The sequence below is a fragment of the Carlito syrichta genome, unplaced genomic scaffold (assembly GCF_000164805.1).
Source record: "Carlito syrichta isolate Samal-C Ts95f unplaced genomic scaffold, Tarsius_syrichta-2.0.1 Scaffold308260, whole genome shotgun sequence".
NCBI classification, from domain to species: Eukaryota; Metazoa; Chordata; class Mammalia; order Primates; family Tarsiidae; genus Carlito; species Carlito syrichta.
The window spans coordinates 22,283-34,246 of NW_007252356.1; the positions used below are offsets into that span (position 1 = coordinate 22,283).

At 36.8% G+C, this 11,964-nt stretch overlaps 1 protein-coding gene across 1 annotated transcript in view; it reads left to right on the forward strand.

Annotated features, from left to right (window-relative positions):
• CASK (calcium/calmodulin dependent serine protein kinase) overlaps positions 1–11,964 on the forward strand; it is a 191,037-nt gene that overhangs the window by 1,989 nt on the left and 177,084 nt on the right. Inside the window, exon 2 of the mRNA XM_021716186.1 lies at positions 3,292–3,364. Coding sequence (XP_021571861.1) covers positions 3,292–3,364 — 73 coding nt within the window. The remainder of the gene's footprint in view (positions 1–3,291; positions 3,365–11,964) is intronic.

Sequence of the window (11,964 nt, forward strand, 5' to 3'; positions counted from 1 at the left end):
TTTAGTTAGAGATGAGGTCTCGCCTGCCCAGGCGGGTCTCGAACCCGCAGGCTCAGGCAATCCACTCATCTCAGCCTCCCAAAGGCGCGGGATTACAGGCTGAGCCACCGAGCCCGGCTGCCTGTTGATTTTTAAATCCCCTTTTCTTTGGTGTTAAAATGGTGATTTTATGAAAGAAATTTTCCAGAGTGGACCAGAAAAGAGTAGCATGAGGACCAGTAGGTGACATTACAAAGAAAGAGGTTTGGAGACAGTTTACAGACTTCATCCTAGCAATTAAAAAAGAGGGGGGAACCTCAGAAAAAAATATTATTAGTGTGTTTTCTTTTGCAGAGGATCAATGACCATGTAACAAGGGCACATAGATTTTTCCATTGGTGTGGTGTTTGACCAGATGACTTCTAACCTCTCTTCCTCCTCTCAGATTCTATGTTAGGAAATTCAGCTTGTATCAGTATTCTAGTGAGACCAACTGCAAGAAGAATCTGAGACACCAATTGATAATGTTGTTTTTCTATAACTGGCTGAGCTTCAAGAGGAGCAGCAAAGCATGGCATAAAATAAGACCGCTCTCAGTCCTCCCTTTCAGGGGTGATGAGTTGTGGAGTGAGCTAACACACAGGATCAGATTATCTAATCAAATTCTCACAGATCTTCATAACCAATACCAAACCTTACTAAGTAATTTCAAGGGTACAAGCAATCAAAAAGCTCAGCCAAAGCAGAGAGAGATCTGGACATCAAAGACAACTCCCCACATCATCTCTTGCTGCGTCAGAAATGAAGCTCTGGCCCAGAATAGATGAGGTCTTTACCTGAGGTTTGTGAGATTCCACACACAGAGGGGAGCATTGCAATTATGAAACATCTGTTTGATACCCCAGAGGATTGGATAACTTCTTGACATTCTTTAGGAAGCCATCTGTGCCTCAAAGATCCTAAATTCTATATAGGTAATCCTTAGTCAGAAACATTCCGTTAAGGGCATGTCAGAGAGAACGTCTCTTCTGCCTAGCAAATAGCATTAGTCTTTTTGTCCAGAGTTGACAAGGAGAGTAGACTGAATCACCTCTCTTCTTTTCTTCTACCACTGCCTACCTCCTCCCCCACCCCACCCCACCCCCACAAGATGCCTCCTTCCAAAGGAAGTAAATGGATTGCTAGCCAGCTCTTTCCTCCCTTTGAGTTATCATCTTTCCTGATCATTAGGGAAGTTAAAGACAAACATATATATTGCTGAGTCTCTCTGAAAGTATAGGTCACTGTGCTGCTGAAATGAAGCTTTTGATTAAAAGTTTAGTCAGCAACTCTTTAGAACATGTGGGCAGATTTTAGTTCTCATTTTATTCTGCTTGTACATGTTCACATGCATAGCCTCCCATATCATGACTGGCAGGGTGGAGAAAGCTAGTTCACATCTGTTATAATTTGGGGAGAAAAAATTTTATTCTCTCCAGATTCTGGTCTGTATATGTGTTTGGGTCAAATAATTGAGTACTTTTTTAGCAAATTTAAAATGCTCATTCATTGAGTTTTGTTTTGTTTTAAGAAGTTAAGAGTTTTTGAGATAGGAATTTTCTTTAGGCTAAAGATAATTTGGACAGCTGTCTCTGCTTTGTATCCAAAGTAGTCCATTCGATTAGGTACAAGCTATGTCTACTTTAACAAGTTTAAATTTACCAACTATTTCCATGTTAACTTCTAGATGGACAAATAGGCTGCTCCTAAATCTTTGACTAAACTTAATGATGATAATAATAATAAATAATGTAATAATAATGACTTAACCTTTGCAGCATGGTTTAGAGTTTACAAAGCATTTTCACATTTGTTTTCTCTTAACCATTTCAAGGGGTAACAGATCTTCGAGCCTGATTTGAACCACTAATGGGCTACAATAGTTAAGTTAATAGTTAAAGTTAAGAATAGTTAAGGTTAAGAACCCCTAAAATAAACAGAACTTAATTACAGGCTGTGCTGGCTTAAGCAAAGAGTATGTGACTACAACTTCTTTTGTGTATATTTGCAAAGTAAGAGAAATTAAACATCAGAACTAACAATTGCCTGAGCCTACTCTCTTGCTTAACGCTCAGTTGTGAGGAGACTGTGATAAGTGGGAACAAAGCCTGGGTTTACTTTTTTGTATTTTTAGCTCTACCTTTCATTTTAAAAATGGAATCCTTCTAATCAATTGTAATATATGAGACAATGCATATGCTAACTAGAAATACATTCATATGAGCTTGGTTAGATAGTAGTATACCAAAGAGGGAACTTGATGGAAATGGCTTTTAATTGGAAAGCTGAAATAGAGAATTTTTTGTTTTGAGTCATACACACACATACATCATTTGTGTCGGAAATATCTGGAAATTCATCAAAACAATGAATAATGTTAAGTCCGTTGCATTTCTGTCAGGACTGGTTGGGAAGGAAAAGGGGAAGATAACAAAAGGGGGCTCATAGGAAGAAAGAGAAAGACGGATATGGAGGGAGTAAAATGCAGAGGAAGAGGAGATGAAACAGATACTCAGAGAAATAGAGGGATTATAGAAGAACTTTAGAAATAGGGGAAGAATGTTCTGAAGTAGTACTGAATAAACTATTTTTGTCATACATGGTTACTAGTCGACCCTGTTGTTTTTAATGACTTTTCTTTAAAATGCTAACTTCTCCTTTGTTTTTCACCTGTACTTTTTGAGGGAGCAGCAACTTGAGGAGTAGACTACCTAGGACATGGGCCTAGAATGAACTCTGCTTTGTTCAGGGATGCCCCAACTAAAAGTTACAAAAAGAAATTATACACAAAAAGGAGGGTCTTCCCTCATTGATCCTCAGAGCTAGATGGAAATAAAGTTAGAGCCCTTTACTATCTGCTGGCAGACCAAAGGCTCCCATCCCTTTAGTATGAATCCTTGGGGCACCCTGAGTACTGTTTTACTTAAAAACAATGAAGTTTAACGAAGTAGAATTATCTGAGTACTGGAAACTTATTGGCTTTATTTTTCATGTTTTAAGCTTGAATTCACAAAACAATTTTGCTTATGAACTGTGTAAAATTATTTTGACTAAACTTAGAAAATATAGAGCTTATCATTTCTTCATGAAGCCTATACTTCTGAGACTGCCAGCTCTTAAGCCTGACTTTCCACCAGTCTTGTCTGCTCAAATGAAAAGTGACCATGGACAGCTGATATAAACATGGGAGTTATTAACTAGGGGCACTGTATATTAAGTTTTGAAAATAAAATTTTTTTTACAGTTTTAGATTTCTTTTTTTTTTTTTTACAGCCATTACATGAGACAAATACTGGAAGCTCTACGCTATTGTCATGATAATAACATAATTCACAGGGATGTGAAGGTAAGTTGTTTTTATGACTAACTTTAATGTTTGTGAAGAGAAACTGATATACCAAGAATAATAATCAAAAAGTTTTCTTAGCTGGCCACAGTGGCTCGCACCTATAATCTCTAGTTGGAAGGCTGAGACAGGAGAATTAGTTTGAGGTTAGGAGTTCGAAACCAGTTTGGGCAATTATAACAAGACCCTGTCTCTTAAAAGATTGGGCAGGTATGATGGTGTGTACCTGTAGTCCAAGTACTTGAGAAGCTGAGATGAGAAGATCCCTTGACCCCAGGAGTTCAAGATTACAGTGAGCCATGGTTGTGCCACTGCACTCCAGCCTGGGTAACAGAGTGGGAATGACTCTTTAAAAATATTCTTTAATATTCTTATAAATTAGAACATCTTAATTTTACTTACAAATAAAAATGTATGTGACCATTTTATATTCAGGAAGTTGCTGCACTAATTCTTAATGGTAATACTTTATAATTTCAATTTCTTTATTTTTACTAAAGTGTGCATGCAGCCTAAAATTGTATTTTTCCTCCTTTGCCATTGTGTGAGAGAAATGAAACCACCAATAAATATCCTATACTGAGTTAATTGAGGAGAAAATTAGAATTTGGTTTATATAGTAAAAGTTCATGATATACTAATATTTTCATAATGTTGCAGTGTAGAATAGTCAGCACTGTATTGTGTATTTTCTTTGCAGATAGTTTTTTAAGCATAGTATGAAATCATAATTATAAATACAATACAGTTTGTACTTTTAGAATACGAATACTATGTTCAGTCTTCCTGCCTAGTTTATCCCAGTATCAAGTCAATAAGAACTCTTAGTCCCCTTCTTTAGTAGTGTCAAGCATAGTGTCAAGTATCAAGTCAATAAGAACTCTTAGTCCCCTTCTTTAGTAGTGTCATAGAAGCAGGCAGGAATGGAGACCAGTGGGCCTTCCTCCTGATCCCATCCCCTTCCAAGGCCTAGAATTACCAGGGAGCCCCTGATGTCCCTCTGGCCCTGGGCTACACTTTCAAACTCATATTTTGTCACTGCCTCCTCCCTAACCACCAGCTTGTATAGACATGGTGCTCCTTCCTTCAAGACATATTATTAAAGGCCTGACTTCTTCAGTGTCTAAGAGTGGCTGAGAAAATTGAGTCAAATTTAATTAAAGTTTCCATAATATTTAGAAAATTTTAACAGAAATTCTGTAGATAAAAGCTGAGGGAAAGCATGAGCAATTCCAAAATGATCTAGTAGAATGTTATATTAGCAAATGAAAATCATTGGGGAAATGTACAAAATACACATTAGTGTAAATTAGTTGTAAAATATCTTATTTAAGCTTTTCAAATGTGATAGGAAAATGATATTTTTATTATCAAAACTCAATAATGAACAACCCAATGGATGCATAGCACTTTTATAAAAAAGTATTCCTCGGTTATTCAAAGAGAATAAGTAAGGTGGAAAGGTAAAAGGGAGGAAATTGTCAACTATAGTGGCATGCTGTAAGATTCTTTTCATTCATTAACATAAGAAAGTACATATATACAGAGTAAAATACATATCCTTTATGTATATTAGAAAATATATACAAGATAAAAAGATCATTTGAAAACTTAAAATGTATAAAACATTGTAAATTCATGTCATAGCATTGTGATAAAAACTATTTTTCTCAAAAGGCAATTTTATTTTGAATGAATTCTGTTCTTGAAAGATAATTATATCATCATATAATAAACAATTATCGACAACATGCTCTACATAATATTTTCAATAATATAGTAAGATTTTGATTAGCCATAGTATTTGATATAATGACAACCCACAACCAAATAAAATCCATAGGTAGTTATATTTGAGTTCACCTTCTGGTTTATTTATTCAGCAAGTATTTGAGTGCCTACTTCATGCAGATTACTGTGCTTGGATCCCTAAAAGTATTATGATCTCAGTAGGGAGATAAGGCAGTGTACTTATTATTTACTGCTGCAGATTAACACATGCCAAAACTTAGTACTTCAAGCAACAACTGCCACTTACTTGCTCACAATTCTGCAGTTTGGGCAGAGTTTGATGGGGACTGCTCCATTCTGTTTCACAGGCTATTGGCTGAGGTGACATGGCTAGTTTCCACAAAGACTTCACTCACTTTTCTGGCATCTTAGTTGAGGTGACCAGAACAACTGGGAGCTAGTTGAGCACTCTTTGTGGTCTCTCTCATTCAGGGCTTCGCTCTCTCTCCACATGGCCCATCTCCAAGTGGACAGTGTCTCAGGGCTCCAAAAGAGCAGAAATGGAAGTTGCCAAGCCTCTTGAAGTATAGGTCCGGAATTGGCACTGTGTCACATCCTGTGCATTTCATTGGTTGGAACATACTAGTCAAAAAAAGATCACGAGGCTAGTCTGAGTTAAAAGATAAATAGATTCATCTTTTAACTGCAGGAGTGCTAGATATACACAGGACTGGAGAACTTGTTGGTGACTATATACGCAGGCAAATAATTATTGTGCAAGGCAGAGTATCACGAAAAGACAAAGAGAAATTTTATGGAGGAGGTCACATTAGAGCCTGATCTTCAGTCATGGGGTAGTTATATGGAGATAAGAGGACATTTCACACAGAAGAAATGGTGTACAAAGGCCCAAAAGTAGTTTTGCATTGGATTACATTAGATTAGTTTATTATTTCTAGAGTACATGCCAAATAATTTCAAGAAGGTACTCAGAAACATGCTGAGGAAAGAAAGAGAAAAGTAATTCTCAAACTGCAAATTAGTAAAAAGAAACCATCAGAAAAAGCACCATTGTTCAGTTGGCAGGCAGATTCAGCATAGAGTATACATTGATGTTAATATTCTTCATATTTCAGAACCTGAAATCTGTTCCTTTTTTACTCAGGTAAATAGAATACTCACATTTAGTTGATTGACAATTTTGAATTTTGTTGTATTTTTCTTAAGACATTCATTCAAAAGATATTGAGTGCCTATTGTGTGGCAGGCACTGTCCTAGGAACTGGAACTACATCAATGATAAAACAGAATCACTGCCCTCATGGAGCTGACATTCTCATTCAGGAAGACAGATAGTAACCAATAAACAGGACGAAGTGAACTGCATAGTAGGTTAGAAAGTGAAAAGGGCCACAGAAAAAAACTAGAATGGTCAGAAGGATAGGGAGTGCCCAGAGAAGGGCTTGCAGTTGTAAACACAGCGGTCAGAGCAGGCCATATTGAGAAGATGACATCCGAGCAAGGACTTAAAGAAGAAGGAGTGGGCTAAGCTTATAGCTGAGGGAAGAGTGTTCTGGGTAAAAGGAACAGCCAGTGCAAAGGCACAAAGACAGGAGTGGCCTGCTTAAGGAACAGCAAAAAGGCCAGTGTGGCTGAGGCAAAATGAGCAAAGTGGAGAGTAATGAGGGGACAGGAGATGATTCTGCCTGGCTTAGACAAGAGGAGTAGCAGTGGAGGTGGTTAAAAAAAAAAGTAGTTAGTTTCCAGATATATTTTGAGAATTGTATCTAGGATTCTCTAATATAACTTCAGTAACTTAGATAAAACTTAGTTTTATGCAAGACTTTGTTATAAGGGTATTCCAACACAGTCATTTTAAAACTTCAATAACAATGCATTTCATGTGGCTTATAATTTAAAATTTCAGTAGTTTGGTTTGTTAATATTTTTGTCAATAAAGCACTTTCCCTTGCATTTAGATATATATTCAGTGACTTGTGTGTATGTAGTTTGGTTTCTGCAGTTAGTTTTTATGTAAGTTTTCTTCCTTTATACTTAGTAAAGAAAATATAACATTGCAATATTTAATTTGTCTTAGAAAAATTTAGATGATTTAATCATATGTTTCATCTAGCCAAGAATATTCTCATTCTCGCCCCCTCTTCACACACACACACACACACACACACACACACACACACACACACACACACACTTCTTGGCATATGATCCAAAAACATTAAGTTTCCCAAAGGTCCTACCATTATATTAAATAATGTTTTTTTCTTTACTTGGTAGGCATTTCTTTTCATTATAACTGAGTCTAAAAATGACTGTTTGGTTCTATTTAAGTATATGGTAACATGTGACCTATAGTGGGAACTTTGAAAGTGCTTGCTTTGAAGAAGCAGTTTCGTGTGAAATTGCATAAAAAGTAATTGTATAATTCTTTTTATACTCAGTGATCTATCATAGAAACAAAGAACTGAGTACCACATGTTCTCACTCATAAGTGGACCCTGAACATTTATCATAATACTATTAGAAAGGGGTTGGCAGTAGCCAGAAACTGCCAGGGGTGGGGGAGGACATAACATCAATGAGTGTGACTGATCTCAAACCATGTGAAGTGAGGACCATCGGGAGGCCCAAACTTCACCTGTATGATGACCACTTATGTACCTAACTCTGAATTGTACCTCACATCTTTAAAATAAAAAAAAAAAAAGAAAGTCGGGAGATGTGCGAACATAGTACAGGATCTCCCCAGAGCCACACTTAGTGTCATTTTGGACCAGATACTTCATTGTGGGAGGCTGCTCTGGGGATTGTAGGATGCTTAACAGCATCCTAGTCTCTACCCACTAAATGCCAATAACATTTCCCCCCAGTTGTGACAACCAAAAATATCTCCAGACATAACCCTACTGTCATAATAGAATGTTGTATTTCTCGTGGTTTGCCTCTCTACAGGCATTAAGGCATGCTTCCAAATTTGTTTTCTTGCTATCATCTTCTGCCCTTAATTCTTCTTTTTCTTATGAAAGAATATGAAACTTTCATTATGTTTTGGTGATTTTCTTTTTCTTCCTCTCACCCCTAAATCAAAAGTGCTTTAGAGGGAAATAGCACAGTTACCAAGGTAAATGTAACTCCTGACTTCTTGCCTTCCTATATTGGCTCTGCTAAGCAGTGAGAGTTTGTAGAATTTTCTTATCTCTCCTAACTCCTGCATACAGCCTTACGATGCATCACATGGGTATGGAGACTCAGCATTCCTTAGCCCTTTCTGTCACTCTGACTTAGTCATGTATAATTTTTTTTTTTTTTTTGCTTTTAAGTTTAGTTTTTTGGTTTTAGTTTTGTTTTTTGTTCCTTTTTTTTACTTTATTTTATTATAAAGATGTGGGGTACAAGTAAGGATTAGGTACATAAGTAGTCTACATGCAGGTGAAGTTTGGGCATGTATAATTTTAATAACAGAAGTAGAAGTGAAGCAGTTTCTTTGAGAATGCAAACTGCTACACACACAATCACTTCTATTCTGAATGGGGTATGTTCCCCGGAAGGTTTGGGCGCTCAGGTTTTAGTTCTCAGAACTGTGCAAACCCCAGCCACACACATAGGCCAGAGTGTTTCTGAGTGTGCTTCCTTTAAATGGTTTTCCTCTCTAACCCATGTGAACACGCTTAGCTGCTCTTTAGTCCCCTTTTGGTCTCAGTTCTCCTTTCACCCTGCTTAGGGCCAACTGTATCATAAATTTGTATTCATCACATAACATTGGTTTGGCGTGGCATTGTGGATTTCTGAAAGTATTCCTTCCTCTGTTGATGATGTATCTTTTACATCTGTTACCACAACGCCCAAAAGCCCCTCATGTTGTAGAGAGAACTCTAAATTCTCATCAAAATGAAACTTAATGTCCAGGCACAATGATGTTGCCTGTAATCCCATCACTCTGGGAGGCCAGGGCAAGAGGATCTCTTGAGCCCAGGAGTTCAAGGCTAGCCTGGGCAACATAGTGAGACCTCATCTCTACAACAAATCCAAAAATTAGCCATGCTTGGTAGCACACACGTGTAGACCCAGCCACTCAAAAGGCTAAAGTGAAAGGATCACCGAAGTCCAGGCGGTTGAGGCGCTGCAGTGTGCTGTGGTCATGCCACTGCACTCCAGCCTGAGTGACAGAGTGGGACCTCAACTCAAAAAAAATAAACTTATTCTTTATTATTATATTAACACTTGTTAGTCTTTCGCATTACTTTTGTAAGGCTATTGAACATAACATGCACATTCAGTTTGAATGTGGGGTTTTAATCATTGTACTTAGGAAAATCTCATGGATTATATGATCATTATAAATTTATCTTGCATGTTTAGCTGTTTTGCTTCTCTTCGCCCAGCCTACCCCTCCAAGAAAAAAAATCAACTCCTTAATTTAAAAAAAAAAAATGTATTTTGCTTATTAGAGGTGAGTCCTTTCACTGCTCCTTTCCTTCTGAGTCTGTCAAGTGTAAAACCTTTCTAACTAGTAGCTCTTTCAATAATATCAATTAAGTTTGAATTTGGGGGCTATCAGTGGAAGGTCCATGGCATTAGGCTGCTCGATTGAAATGATTAACAGATTACCAGTGTTCCCTTTTTGTTTTACCAGCAAGATTTCTTTACGTTTATCTTCCCACATTTGCCTGTAACTCCCACCCTGGCAGACTGCAAGACGAAGGATAGGCAGAGAGTCCTCACCAGATCAGAACAATGGGCCGTCTTCCTCTTCTACCCCAGGAGTAGAAACTCACTTCCCAGTTAAGCTGTTTATCCTGAATTTTGTTTGTTCAGTCTTAATGATTTGTGTTCCTGATTATAGTTTGAGAGCTGCCTTAATGAGAGTGTTTGTACAAAAAGAATAAAGGGAAATAAAAATTTGTCATGGCTGTTTTTTGGAGTTAAGATATAATCTTGTTGGCATACATGTCAAAATTTGAGATTTCTGAAACCCCAAATTTGTATTTGACTGTAACTCACAGAAACACATTAAAAACCCTTTTTCTGAAATCCAAACTTCAAAGGTAGGGTAAATTAAAAAAAAATGATGTTTTCTATAAAATATTTACTATGATATTAAATGGCCAGTTCTTCAATTACACAAAAAATTCAACATGATTTACAATCAACTACCTAGGTAAGCTTCCATGGTGTAAAGATAAACATGATGATCTTGTGCTCAGTATTTAGTTTAGTACAGGGAATTAAAAAGAGTTTTCTGTCAGAATAGGTTACTTAAAGAGAAATTACAAACCTCTTTTTCTGCCTTTTTTAAATGTGACAGACTCTACTAGTATCTTTTATTTAAAGTAGCCGGTGGAGCTGTAAAGTTGTTTTATAAATAATGATTTTAGACGTTATGTATATTTTTAAACTTCTAAGTACAGTGAGATTAAACAGAGGGTAGCTTATGTTAAATGAAAATTACTGATAATCTTCTCAGTTTCAGTTTTAAAACTCATGTAAGAATAAAACTACTGGTGTAGCTGTGGAAAAATCTGATCATCTCAGGAATGCTCCTGGTAAGCTTGGGGTTATTCTGTGATTCGCATGTCTTAGAAGTCACTATATTGGATAGCTCCACTTATAGCCAGCACTCAGGGAGGTCACCTGAAGACAAGTTTCCTTTGTCTCTGCAAATTAATATGTCAGAAACACAATTGCTACTATAAAATATTGATATTCACTACAAATATTTGAAGCCAAGATGTGTTCAGACATTTTTCTATTCATGGTCATCTCTCAGTTAAGCATTAAGGTAAAAAAAGGAGAAAAAGTATTTACTGGGTTGTTTTCCTACTTGTTTTTAAAGAAAATTACACAAATATGCCAAAATAACCTCTAGTGATTTTAAACACATAGCTCTTTAGAAATCTGTACAGTGAATTGCTTCTATGTTTCTAATTCAGGAACAAAACATGCTATAAGATTAAAGGCTTGGAAGTACTATATGAACTTACTTGAAACTTCTTTTTGAACACTGAAGGAATTACCATGTAGAGGAAAAAATGAGCCTTTAAGCAGTCTCTAATGAAGTGGCAAGTTACTGTTAATGCTTGATTGTATTCAACTGTTTTTGTTTGTTTCTTAGCTGAGAAGAGAATGCAGGTACCATGGGAAGAGAAATGGAAATTAAATTATAGCTTCAAAGGTGCTTATTACCTCTTTGGGAAGATAAAACACACCATTTTTTAAAAACTTTTTATTATAACGTATATAATACAGAATATATTCACATCATTTGTGTTACTGATGAGAGCACATCAAAGAAAGAAATGACCATTAAGAAATGCTTATCAGGCCAGGTGCAGTGGCTCAAGCCTGTAATCCCAGCACTTTGGGAGGCCAAGGCAAGAGGATTGCCTGAGCCCAGGGGTTTGGGGCCAGCTGGGGCAACTTGGTGAGACCTCCTCTCTACAATAAATCAAGAAAAACTAGCCAGACGTGGTGGTGCATGCCTGTAGTTCCAGCTACTTGGAAGGCAGAGGTGGAAGGATCACCTGAGCCCGGTGGCTGCAGTGGCCATGAGTATGCCACTGCACTCCATCCAGTCTAGGGACAGAGTGAGACTTCCACTCAAAAAAGAAAGAAAGAAAGAAAAGAAATTATTTATCTTTAAATATTTACTTAGATATTGGAAAAAATTTGAACAATTTAACCATGCACTCAATTTTTTCATCAGTAAATTGGCATACTTTAGGGTTGTGGTGATTAAGATATTGCATGTCAAGCATATAAAAGTGCTTAGCACATAGCAAGTGCTTACTAAGTAATAGCTACTTGTAATAGTAACATCATCTGATTTAATAATAGGACCTATGAATAAG